The sequence below is a fragment of the Copadichromis virginalis genome, linkage group LG10 (genome assembly GCF_057382275.1).
Source record: "Copadichromis virginalis isolate Kocher_CV1m ecotype Utaka linkage group LG10, C_Virginalis_male_GT1.1, whole genome shotgun sequence".
Lineage (NCBI taxonomy): Eukaryota > Metazoa > Chordata > Actinopteri > Cichliformes > Cichlidae > Copadichromis > Copadichromis virginalis.
The window spans coordinates 11392150-11405134 of NC_140627.1; the positions used below are offsets into that span (position 1 = coordinate 11392150).

Sequence of the window (12985 nt, forward strand, 5' to 3'; positions counted from 1 at the left end):
CACACAAAGCATTTACATCCTCAACGATACCATAGAGGACAGAAATATTTTGCCTTTTGTAAAAAGTAAAAAACATAAACAGATTCTGGACAACATGGCGATAAATATATCTGTGATAGAGCGTATCAAAGGTGCAGAATGGAAATGTCAAGACTCAAGGTCTTCATTCTGGATTGTTCAGGCTTTGAGCTGCACACAGTGTAACAAGGCCAGCGTTAACGCATGTGCACAGGTGGTCAGTGCTAGAAAAGGTAATGCTCTTCACCAGGAGTCCTTGATGAACTCTGACAGATTACACCTACGAGGCAGCCACCCTGTCTCCGGTTTAACATCTGCTTTCCAGTTTTTCAAGCTGTGGCGGCGCTGACTTGTGTGCAGAGCCGCACTAGTTTAGTTATAATTGTAAAAGTCGCACTGACTTACATGATTATTCTATTTATCTGATGAAATCTCTTCCTCCCAGCAGAGTAATGAATGTTATTGCAGGCAAAATTGCCCCATTACAGTATCCTTATAATCATGTTTGATTTCAGCATTTATTTTCTCAGCTCCACTCTTATAATAGGAATTACTTTTACAAATAATTGATAGCGACTGGAAAATATTGTGAATAATGGGATGCTCTCTATGACATATTAGCTTTGTTCGCTTTGCTGGGTTAGAGTGGGAATGCATTTTGTTGAGCTCTGTTGGAATCAAATTCCAGCCATTTCTTTATTGTATGCTTTGCAGATTTAATAAATGGATCTCAAATATAGTCGACTCAGCAGTATTTATAGAGAAGCTGTGCTCCATGTGTGCAAATGTGCTCAACTGGGTAAGCTTTATGCTGCAGATCTTTCCCATTTGTAGCTTGACAGGTGAGAACTTTTGATGGTGTATAGAAATATTGAATCAAGGTGTTAGCCAAATCGGCTTTATTCAGACCGAAGGGACTGTTGGATCAATCTGGCTGTGAATGTATTCTGCTCTCTCACTCTTACATGTGAAAGGGGAAGTAAAAATGGGTCGTAATTGATCAAACTGGCCGGGGAGCGGCCTTATATGGCTCACTGGTGCATTTGAACAGTGCGGTAGCTGCAAGTATGTACAGGAATTTGCACTTTCTCTCACTGTTTTATCACTTGTTTCCTCGAGAGAAGCTAAATCCCATGAAAGCTTTGCCTTGTGGAATATCAAATCTCATTTGATGTCACATGCACGTACTGTCACCACACTGTGTACATTTTATTTCCGAAAAAGTTTCAAGTACTCTCTGAACATCAAATGACAAAGGTTTAAGGGCTGTGACAGTGTTTTGCTTTCAACCACTTTGGTCTCATTTTTTTGGAAGCCAGATATCTGTTTTTCCCTCTCTGCTGTCATGTAAATGTGTGCGCTCGGCATGAAAAGTCCAAATCCGTCTCTATAAAAATAACTCCATCTGTTATATATTTTTTATTATGTCCTTTATGCTAATAAACCACTGATGTCATACATTTTTCTGGCCCTGTTAACATTCAGTCAGGAGAGGATGTTTCCTTAAGTAGATCTCGGTAAAAGCAGGAAGTGAGAGACTTCGATTCCTGCCAAGTTCAGCACTAATAAAACCTCTTCGAAGTCACTTCGCTTTATATTCAGACACGATTAAATATGTTTAGCTTTCATTGAACTGGACCATCAGGCCACTTTAGCTGTTTCACGCCATAATTTTATCATTCCTTTCACCACTTGTGAACAACTCTGCAAATGAGTCAGCCAAGCCTTAGCAGTGAGATGGAAATAACTGAATGAAATATATCGTTCTCTCTCCTCCCTAAAAACAGCAACATAGACTTATTGTCATGTGGCGCTGTGTTCATAATGGATTCATTTTACTCTCATTACATGTCTGTGAGGAAGAAACCCAAATCTTGACAAATTATCTCTGGCGTAACATAATCATGATGGGTCCCAGTAGAAACTGTTTTGCCTTGCAGCCCAATGCATTGATCATTTGGTTGAGAACAGTCTGATGATCATTATATCACACACAGTCCCAAAGCAGAGAGGAAAATCGTGCTTCTTCCCTTATTAGAGCTCCACCTGTCTGCTTTGTAGAAGGAATCATTTACAATGGTGGTTCCCAGACTTTTTTATTTGTCAGACATGGCCGCAGACAGATGAACTCACTCCACGTTCCAAATAGGTTATTATGAACTGGACCACATATCATTAATACACATAATACATCATTTGCTAGGAATTAATAAAGTATTCTGATTCTGATTGCACAGCAAAGTTTACTCTCAAGCATTTTATGGTTTTTATTTTTGTTTTTCCAGTTTCAAATTTCAGCCATATTTCACAATATCTAATAAAGTTTCACATTTTGCATTTAGCTGGATTCATACTCTCAAGCCACTTAATAGCAAATAATAACCAAAACCCATTTTTCACTGTTCACTGTACTTTTTCAACCATTCATTATATTTTGCAAATACAGTTAATCGTTATTTAGTATTTTAGCTGCCAAAAGAGCATAAATGTTTGAAAGTTTTACCATTAATATTTCAAATGACCACGCTGTTTCAGCTCTTATTTAAGCTAACGCTTTGAACTATTTATCAAGTTATTTTTGCTAACTTTCCAACTGTCTACTAGCATTTGCTATTTGAATTCCTTATCCAGGAGGCTACATTAAGCTACTTAAACACCTGTTGTTTACTTTAAGCTATTTTAGCTGTTCATTTATTTTCTTAATAGCTCAATCACACTACAGCAAAAGTACGTTGGCAGCCTCCTTTCAACTTTGAAAACAGTCACAGACTGAAAGTGAGTGCAGACTTGGTCCCCATTTCCAGAGCAACCATTTCAAAGGCAACAAGATCATGAGTTCATTGCACTTGGTGATATCAGCAGTTGATAACCAGTTAATGTTTTCACTGGTCTGACTGTAGGGAGTTATTTCAGCAAACCAATCGATGTGTTTTTTCTTGATCTTTTCTAATTATTGTTCGTGTTTGTATTCATGTTATTACTATTAATTACCAATGACATGATTGTTTTGTTTCATTACTTTAGGACTGTTTTATTTAGTCAATGATTTGTTTCAAGAGAAAGAAACGTATTCAGTTTCAGTACTTGTGCTTTCTTACGACTCTAAATCTGTGGGTTTCTCTGTATTAACTACACTGAATGAAGCTATTTTCAATTCCTAACTTGTCACTCGGTTTTGCAGCTGGGAGTAGCTCCACATGAATGTACGCTTTTAATTCTCTGTGCTTTAATATGATTTTAGACAAACCCCACGATATTAATGTGTCCTGCTATCCTGAACACTAGTGATTCCCTCAACTTTGAAGCAATGAGTCTTTTTTGATGTATGTTGTAAATAATAGACTGCTGGTAGATGCACAGTGCATAATCATTGCATCAAAGCAAATATGACAGGATTTGGGGCTATTTTTAGTTAACAGCCACATGGATTAGATAGCTATAGAGCTGTGCCCTGAATTCAACAATTACTGGAGTGATTGGTATTTATTGGCTGATTAGATTTCCTGTTTTTATTAAATGTTCCTCGTCGTCCCGGCTGTGCAGTAGCTGCAGCGGTAGTATTTTGCACACCGTGAAATGGCCTGTATAATACATTCAGTTTGAATTTCACTTTCTTTTATGTTTCAACTGGCAGTGTAACTACGAACAATAAACAAATTTGTCTCAGAGTGACATTTCGCTTGTAGGAAACTAGGCCCTGACACTTTTTATTTTACCACCTATTATCACTCAGCATAGTTGCCCATTCAGATAATTCACCTCCTTTGCGTCAAAGGCATTTACAGCCTTTAATTCTGTAAAATGTGATTGCATTATTCATAACATATGCTTTTATCCCCAGGAAAAAAATAGACTGACAGCAGAATTGAAAACAAATGTTAGAAGAGCAGGAAACGGAAAGTGGTTTAGGTCTACTGTCACTTTAGGCGAGCTATTTTTAATTTGCCAACAAAAGCACCATGTCTTTATTCCCCCTCCTTCGTTTTCTCTTTTTCAAGCCCAATCTGAGCCCCAGGGACGGCTGGAGCCCTCATTTACATGACAGGTATTGGTAAATCTGGTGCAGAATTGTATACAGTGAATAGAAGCCAGCCTTTTAGTGCCTGTTTGCCTTTTTTATTGGAAAGGACTTAAGGACACTTAATAAGAGTGATGTCTCGTATGCTTTCTAGATGAATTAACAGATAGATTATGGAGTTTATGGGCTGACTAATGAAAATAATTAGGTCATCTTTTTTTTTTTTTTTACGTAGTCATTTGAAATAGTCAATATTCTGTATTTTCATCTTTTTAACTAGAAAATACTTTTTCAGCCACAAATTACAAAGACTACTTGTGGTGAAACCGTGTTATGACTGAGCCTAAGGGCACAGAAATGTCTACATATTTTCAAAAGATTTATTCACCCCGGACATTTGAAGCCTTAAAGATGACACATATGCAGTGATGAGTATGAGTGGAAGTGACTCGAATAGGTGGTAATATATGTCAGGAAATTAGCAATGCAATTTTCAGACAGACGTTAGAAGACAAGGAAATGATACCTCTGGTACCAGAGGGCATCAAGTAGCTTTTATGGGAACATAAAATCTTTAATGGCTAACGAGCCAGGATTATTTTTAACAAAAACACAGCGCAGAAGGGAATGAAAGAGAGAGGCAGAGCCTGGAAACCGAATGTGATGTGTGTAAAGAATAAAACAAAATCTTGCATGGCAGACTGTAGCTTTCTGTTTGACCAGCATTTCTTAAGCACAAGATTGGTATAATTTGACACTGGGTCTTGGCATGGCCTCAAGCATGACATGTGTTGAAATGATTAAAAGTAGCATTTCAGCTGATTTGCATGAACCATGCTCAATTCAAATGGCTACATTTACAATTCACCTCCTAATGTGGCTGCTCAAGTAACCCAGTTTTAGGTGAATTCATGTGAAATAATGAGAGTGCTCTTGAATTCTGGTTGTCCTGATAAGATTATGTGATAGGTGGGCATGGAAACATGTTCAGATCCCGTCTCTTTCTTCTTTAAAGAGACCATCAGGATTGCGTTTCCATGTTAGAAAAAAGCCCCACTGTAATATTTCTCATCCAAAGGTATACGTGATGCTTTATTTAACAATGACAGCCACTGGTTTATAACAGAGACTGTAAGCATACATCGATTAGGCATATATGACCACCTTCCTAATATTGTTTTTGGTCCCCCTTTTGCTGCCCTGAGAAGTCGAAGCATAAACTCTACTAGACCACTGGAGGTGTGCTGTGGTGTCTGGCACAAAGATGTTAGTAACAGATCCTTTAAGTCCTGTAAGTTTCAAGGTGGGGCATCTTGTCATCTTAATAGGATTGAGATCTGGGGAATTTGGAGGCCAAGTCAACACCTCAGACTCTTTGTTGTGCTCCTCAGACAATCCCTGAGCCATTCTTGCTTTGTGGCAATGCTAGTGCAAGGTGTTCCCCAGGTAAGCGACGCAGCTGGCGATCCACATGATGTTCTTCCATTTCTCCAGGGGTCACTTCTGATGCTCGTGCTTATTGTTGGCGTTTTCGTCACTGGACAGAGGTCATATAGGCACCCTGTTTGGTCTGCAGTCTCTTCTGCAGGCAACAAACTGTATTCTGACATCTTTCTATCAGACCAGCAGTTTTTGCAGGTCTTCAGCAATTTGAGGTAGTGTAGCTCATTTATTGGACTGGACCACACGGATCAGCCTTTGCTCCACATGTGCATCGGTGAGTCTTGGTCTCCCATGACCCTGTCGCTATTCCTACCTTGGACCACGTTTGATAGATACTGACCACTGCAGACCGGGAACATCCCACAAGAGCTGCAGTGCTACTTATCAAACAGTTTGTTCATTGCAGTTTGCATTGTGATGCGGTCTTAGCTATTTAATCTGACAAGGAAATTGTGAAGGCTTGTCCTAAATGCCACCAGCAGCAACACTGAGGCATCTCTTTATTTGCTACTTCGGGTCTTGGAAAAATTTAGGTGACAAACTGCCAAGAAGCATCAAAGACTGTTTAAAATAATTGCCAATTCTCGCAGGCACAGCTGCCAGTATAAAGACTTAAAGTAGATGTGGATCTTGGCTTATCTTGGTGCTTAGCTACTTCAGTCAATATTAAGACACCCTTATTGAAACGGCTTCACCTCAGCTCCATCGCAGATATAGTGTAGGAAGATAGTCACAGGTTGGAACACTGTTAATGCGACTGCATGTTTGAACACCAGCCCGAGTTGTATTTTTGCATCCACTCATTTGTTTACTCCTCCTGTAATGATCAGTGCTCTAAGGTAACATAGAGATCAGTGATTCCCCTGAGGAAAGGGTTTGATCTTCTCTCTGTACGGTGGCAATGGAGAGGGAGGGCTGAATCTCACAAAAGCATGATGAAAGCCTTGAAATTGCCACACGCCTGCTTCACGTGTGTGCGTGCATTCATGTGACTGCGTGACTGCTGTACCCCAGTCATCGGGCTTCTTGTTTCTCATCTTCTCAGTGTTTTCAGACTGCATTCAGTAGCAGCTTTGCCAATTTTTGAATGCATTCATTTTTAATGCAAGGTAATACCTTTCTGTAAATTGCCCCGCTTCTTATTAGCTGCATTATTAATGACCGTTTTAATTTTAAGATAGCAGTTGTTCTGCATCATAAAGAGAGCGCATATACTGTATAAAGGAAACTGTTTTATGTAGGTGCATGTACTAATATGTTTGTTTGAGTGCAACAGCAAATGCAGAAGATCCTAACATGAAGCAACAAACTGAACATGTGTGTCATGCAGTGAGTGGTAATAATAGCTTGTATGTTTTCAGCATCATTTGTTTTGAGAATATGTATTTAGAATTTTATGAATTTAGTTTCAGTTTAGCTGTAGGTAATAGTTACATAGACATGAAGGCATAAATAAAGGTTAGTTTTTTTACTCTAGCCTAACAGCTGTGGAAAGAGTCACAGTATGTGCGTGATTTCACTATGAAGTTGCGTTTATATAGTGTATATGATGTCCCTCACAGACAGGCCCAGAGAGAAGAGATCTCCATTTTTGAGCTTTTATTTACATGCATATCCAAGTCCTTTATTTGGTTTTTGGATGCAGTTCTTTAGTTGTTGTTCTGGGTTCTTTTCTGACCTCCTGATGGGTCGTGAATGTGCTCTTAGATTAATTTTGGTAGGCCAGCCACTCCTGCAAAGGTTCACCACTATTTTAAGTTCTCCATTTGTGATAATGGCTCTTACTGTGGTTTGCTGAGGTCCGATGACCTTAGAAATGGCTTTATAACCACAGATGATGTCTTTGTTTCCCATCTGTTCCTGAGTTCCTTTAGGCTGTGGTACGATCTGTTTCTTTTTGAGATCTTTAAGCCAGCTTCACTTTGTGAGGCTGTTTAAGTGATTTCTTGATTCCACATGTGTAGCAGTAATCAAACCTGGGTGTGGCTGCTGAAACTGAAAACGAATTTACTAATCACAGTTACAGTTACTTTTTCAGGTAGATTTGGATGGACTTCTTCCTCCTTTATAAATGAAATCATCATTTGAAGACTGCATTTTGAAACATTAATGTATAAGAAATATGAACAAATCTAAGAAATTAACAGGGGACAAAATCATTTTCACGTCATTGTACATTTCTAGTTTGTGCTGTGTTAAACACTATGGATAAATATAGTTAGACATGTCCTTGTAAAATTGATGTTTGGACATTTTTACAGCAGAATTAATGGGCCTGCTCATTCTGGAAACCATGTGTTTATATACTGTTAATCCAATTATGAACTATTACTTTCAATATCTGCCACCAAAGACATTCATGACAAACAATAAAACAATGAATTGAATTTTAACTAAGCACATGCATCACTTCTTTGTCTACAGATGGGCTTGAGCCCAATAATATCATTCCAGCCAGGTCTCAAATCATAAAGTAAATTGGATGTGGAGTAAGGGATAAAAAAGACATTCAGAAAATTAAATGAATGTTACTGTTGCGATAATAGAATTTCAGTCAATAACAATTCTTGATAAAGTGAAGCATTGTTGCAAACAATTTGCAAACACTTGAAACCTGAGTTGAGTGTTAAACTCTGTTCTCTGCCGTGTTGCACACCTGCAGAACAAGTAGAATATAAACCTGTGGTGGCAAAACAACAAACTAACAAGCTGTCTTTGATAATTACCACAGCAGTCTTTATCTAAACCTCATCACATTTTCCGGCAGATTATTTTAAAGCAAGTTTCTAACAAGTGCATGTTGCGTGTTCACAGCTGAGCCTATGGAGCTACATTTTAAACTTTGCTGAAGTCAGGAAGATGATGTGACTTCACTGCAGAACCCAAGGGAGGAAGATGAAGGAGAGGATGAAGGCTGCCACAGAGCCGTTTAGGTTATCCTCTCATGCACACAATGTCTTGAAGACGTTTTTCCCCATCCTGTGCCCCACTTAGACTGGCAGCCACAGTTTTACTGCAAGGCCTGAGTTCTTCTCCCAGATAGCCAAAACCCTTGGGCAACCATTAATTAGCGCACAGTATGCGAAGTTGTTTATATAGCCTATGCATGCTTGTTAAAGAGATAAGGTCTAATCATTAATTAAAGTAAAGTATATATTAAGTACTAAACCATGCAGTTTACAATAAGCATGTGCTTAAAGGGATTCTGAAGGCTGTATAAACAGTATTATTACTGACTATTGTAGTCAAATAATTATGTAGAAAAAATAATTATTACTGGTTACAATTTCAGTTCCATAAGTGTACATCTTTAGCAAAGAGTCGTGCCTTATTTCATTGTCTGGTGTGCTAACCAGGCTCGTTTTGGATAAGCAAACGGAAACTCAGAGGGGACTGTTTCCAGCACGGAAGAAAATGAAGTCTTTGCTGATGGGGAACAGCTGTCTGTGTTCTTACTCTGTGCACCAGTAAGCTGCAGTTTTGTGTGGTTGGTGCATTAAACTGCAAAACTTCTGCAAGGTTACACATGTATACAAAGAGTGTCTTTTGAGATCACCTGCTGATGCAAGGAGATGCAAAATGCAAAAATACTGTGAAATCTAACTGTTTTTGACACATTTGTCTTCATTGCTGTTCTGTTTTTGTGGTGATGCAAAAGAACCTTATAAGCCCATGTCATTTCAAATCACTAGTGTCCTAAAAGAAATTCTCTATTATGATAAGAAAATAAAGGCGCAGAATAAATGAAGCCAGCTCTCGTAAATAAGTCAGGCCATCCCTGTTAAGCACAGAGGAAATTTATACACATTGCTTTTCTGAGTATTATTTGGACAATGTGTCATTTTTTTCTTCCACACTGATCATTTAAACACTGAGTTGGACATAAAGCGTCTTTTGATTTTAACCCACATAATAGACAGACTCACAGGATTATGTGTTTAAGACTGAAAAACACCATAAATACCATGAATATAACTTATCGAGCACAGGAGAACAGGCAGGTTATTGTTGAGGCTTTGGTGAGTAATTTAAAAGAAAAGCAGTCTTAGGTTTGGTTTGATCAGTAATCAATTCTGTACTTACAGTTGCAAGAAAAATTTTGAACTTTTCACATTTTCACTGAATAAATTGTAATGATTCAAAAGGCAGGCTGGGAAAAATAAGTGAACCTTTGTGCTAAAGCTATTTAAAGTCAGGCATTCAAATTAAGGAGATGAGATTAGAAGTGTGAGTTTTAGAGGTGCCCTGCCCTGTGAATTCAGCCATGCAAAACCCAGTTACTGAGTCTGCTTTTCTTGAGAAAGAATGACTCGTGCAGCCATGCTTCAATCACGAACGCTCTCATCGCACCTTAGAAGAAGCTGGAAATCCTCCAAAAGCATTTCTAAAGACTTTGGTGTTTCTTTATCCACAATAAGAAAAGCTGTCAACAAATGGATGAAATTCAGTAGAGCTACTAGGTGTGGGCGTCCTACTAAGAGCACACCAAGAGCACACTGTGTAATTTTAAAAGCGTAACAGAAAGAATAGAAAGAATAAACACCTGCAGAAATCTCTACAACTTGCTAAAACATTTGTTCACAGTAGAATCAGTCAATTGCTATTACAAACCTAAAGAAAATATTTTTGCTTGTTGGTGTCGATTGTTGGTGCATCGCATGCAAGAATTTTAAAAAGGAGATTTGGGTTTGTGTCCAAATTGCAAGACAAGCTTTGTCAGTTTAGAAGTATCTTCTCTATTTTCTCAATTTTGCCTCAAGAGCCTTTCTGAAAAGATCAGACAAAAGAGTTCTCCTAAGTGGCCCTCATCAAATACATTCACTGCTATCGTTTTGTTTTTTGGAGTGGGGGGAAAAAGGAGACTTTGCGCACCAACATCAAGAACTAGCCCCAACTGTGAGGCAAGGTGGAGGGAGCAACTTGGTTTGGAGCTGCTTTTTGACCTCAAGGGCTGAACAGTTTGCAATAGACTGTAAAGTAAATTGAATTAAACAGTGTTACAGTGTTACAGAAGTATGTCAGGGCAGTCTGGGACCTACAAATAAAGAAAACCCAAGGCACACAAATAAAGAACCGAATAGTTGAGAAAGAATGGAATTCAGACCAAGACTCCTGAACATAATCCAACTTAGATATTGGGGCATCACCTATGGTAATTCACGTTAATAGAACCTCTGTCACCTAGAATCCATAGTTTTGGGTCCAGTTCAATTTGGATCCCCATTACCCCTGAGATTATTTGAATGGCCCGTCTGCAAAATTCTTCTATCACTGCGCAATTCCACAGCATGTATAGGAGATTGCCATCTGTGACCTTACATCTCAAGCATCTGGGGCAATTACTATCAATTTTATGTCGTATGTAAGGGGTCTAATATATCCTATGAAATATGTTAAATTGCATTTGCCTGTTCCAATAAGTGGTGCCACTCTACCTCTTCATAGACATAGCCCAGGTCTGTTTTAAAGAGGGCTGTTTAATCATTAAAAGGTTTAAAAAACATTATTATCCGGAGCTTTTAAACAGCTACAAGAAAACACTGATGAGGACGGTTTCTTTTTTTTCTTTTTTTTCATCAGAATTGTTGTCTAAAGGCAAAGAAAGATGCCCAACGGATTTACTTTACCAAATTGACCATCCCAGCCTTGCCGTAATGGTCCATTTGATTCACCTTTTATTGTTTATTTTATTTTCACTTGCTGAATACGGGACAGACTTGACTGGGGGAAAGAAGGGGAGAAAGAAAGAGGGAAAGAGAAACAGCTGAGAAGAGGGACGGGGGAGAAGGGCAAAAAACAAAAACCAACAGAACGGGCAGAGAAAAAAAATGCATATATCAATCACCTGGGTCACCTGCTGAGAAAGAAAAAAGAAAACAAGCAGAAGAGAACAAGAGTAATAGAATAAACAACATCACAATGATATATGGGAATATGACAGTAAATACTAAATATTAAACATTATTGTGCAGCACATAAGATCAACAGAACACAGTGTGCTTTGAGGTAGGAGCCAAAAAGGGTGTAGTTTGATGAGGACGGTTTCTACTAAAAGAGGTTCTGAGTTACTATATTTAGTCCAGTTGTTTGTGTTATTTCATCATAGCGTAGTCATGTTGTTTGTTTATAATCGTGACTTAGATCGGACAACATTTTGTGAGTAATACATTCAGAAGTCTGAGTAATTCAGAATCACATTTATTGGCCAAGTATGTGCACAAATACAGGGAATTGGGCCTTGTTATTTTCTTTGCTCTCAATGTATTTTGCAGAGTAGACAGACTAGAACAGCATCCATCTATCCATTCTCTTCCGCTTGTTCAATTCGGGATCGCGGGGGGCTTGGAGCCTATCCCAGCTACCATAGGGAGAAAGGGCTGGATACAGCCTGGACAGGTCGCAATAACAACATGTATAGCATATTTATATTGATATGTGCAGTGGTGCAGAGTGCGAAGATGAAATAAATTATGGAATAAATAAGGAATGGAAAACTGGATATTTTGGTTGAGTCTCCAAACATAACACCATCCACTTATGTCTCCTCTTTCCTTCTGCAGACCTGCGCAGAGACTATGGCTGCTGCACGTTGGAAGCCTCAGTCAGTGGATATTGGCTTTTGGCTCCTCCTGCTCCTCAGCCTCATTCCTGAATGCAGGTACACAAAAATATATATGTCACGCTGTAATGCCCATTCAAGTTCAGTACTCGGGTGTCTGCTGCTGATGTGGGGTTGTTTTTTTTAGGACCTGTTTGATCAGGCTCGCTTCTGCAGCCTAACCAACTTTTTTTATTTGCATGGAAAATTTAAGAAATGTATGAAATTAGAATCTTAGTTGTGACTGTCAGATGCAATAACTGTAATGCTGTATGGATTACTGAACCACCTATACATTGCACCTGCTCTGCCATGGGAACCCATGCCATGAAGCTCCCGTTGCACAGTTTTTGTGCTGATGTTAACACCAGAGGAGATTTGTTACTCTGCACTTATTCCGTCCGCAGAGCATTGGCAACTTGTTGAGTCTTCATTTAATTTTCCGTGGTCTGAGTTGCTGTGGTTCCTAAATGCTTCCATTTTGCAATACTACCACTTTGAGATTGTAGTGGAACATCCAGGAAGGCAGAAATTTCACAAAGTGAATGTTGCAACAGTGGCATCATATTACAGCACCCCGCTTGAGTTCAATGAGTTCTTCAGAGCGACTCATTCTTTCCCAAATATTTTTACAGTAAAGGCAGACTGCAAGGCCAGATGCTCAGTTTATTCACCTGTGACAGTGGGACTGAAAACACCTGAATTGAAATGTTAAGAATTATGGCTGAATTCTTGTGTATATAGTTCTGCAAGAGCTTAATAATTCAGTGTATAGAGAAAAACTCATCTTCTTTTGTTCTTGCACATATTGAAGTTTTTGTACCCAAGGACCTCAGAGCACTGTGACTCTTAAAATAGAATACATGACATGTGTCCTCAAGAACAGAACAGACATAAAGTGAGTTATC

At 38.8% G+C, this 12985-nt stretch overlaps 1 protein-coding gene across 2 annotated transcripts in view; it reads left to right on the forward strand.

Moving 5' to 3' along the window:
* gabra3 (gamma-aminobutyric acid type A receptor subunit alpha3) overlaps window positions 1-12985 on the forward strand; it is a 120429-nt gene that overhangs the window by 18499 nt on the left and 88945 nt on the right. For both annotated transcript variants that reach the window (XM_085469797.1, XM_085469798.1), the window contains exon 2: window positions 12040-12137. In XM_085469797.1, coding sequence (XP_085325923.1) covers window positions 12055-12137 — 83 coding nt within the window. In that variant the 5' untranslated portion in view covers window positions 12040-12054. The remainder of the gene's footprint in view (window positions 1-12039; window positions 12138-12985) is intronic.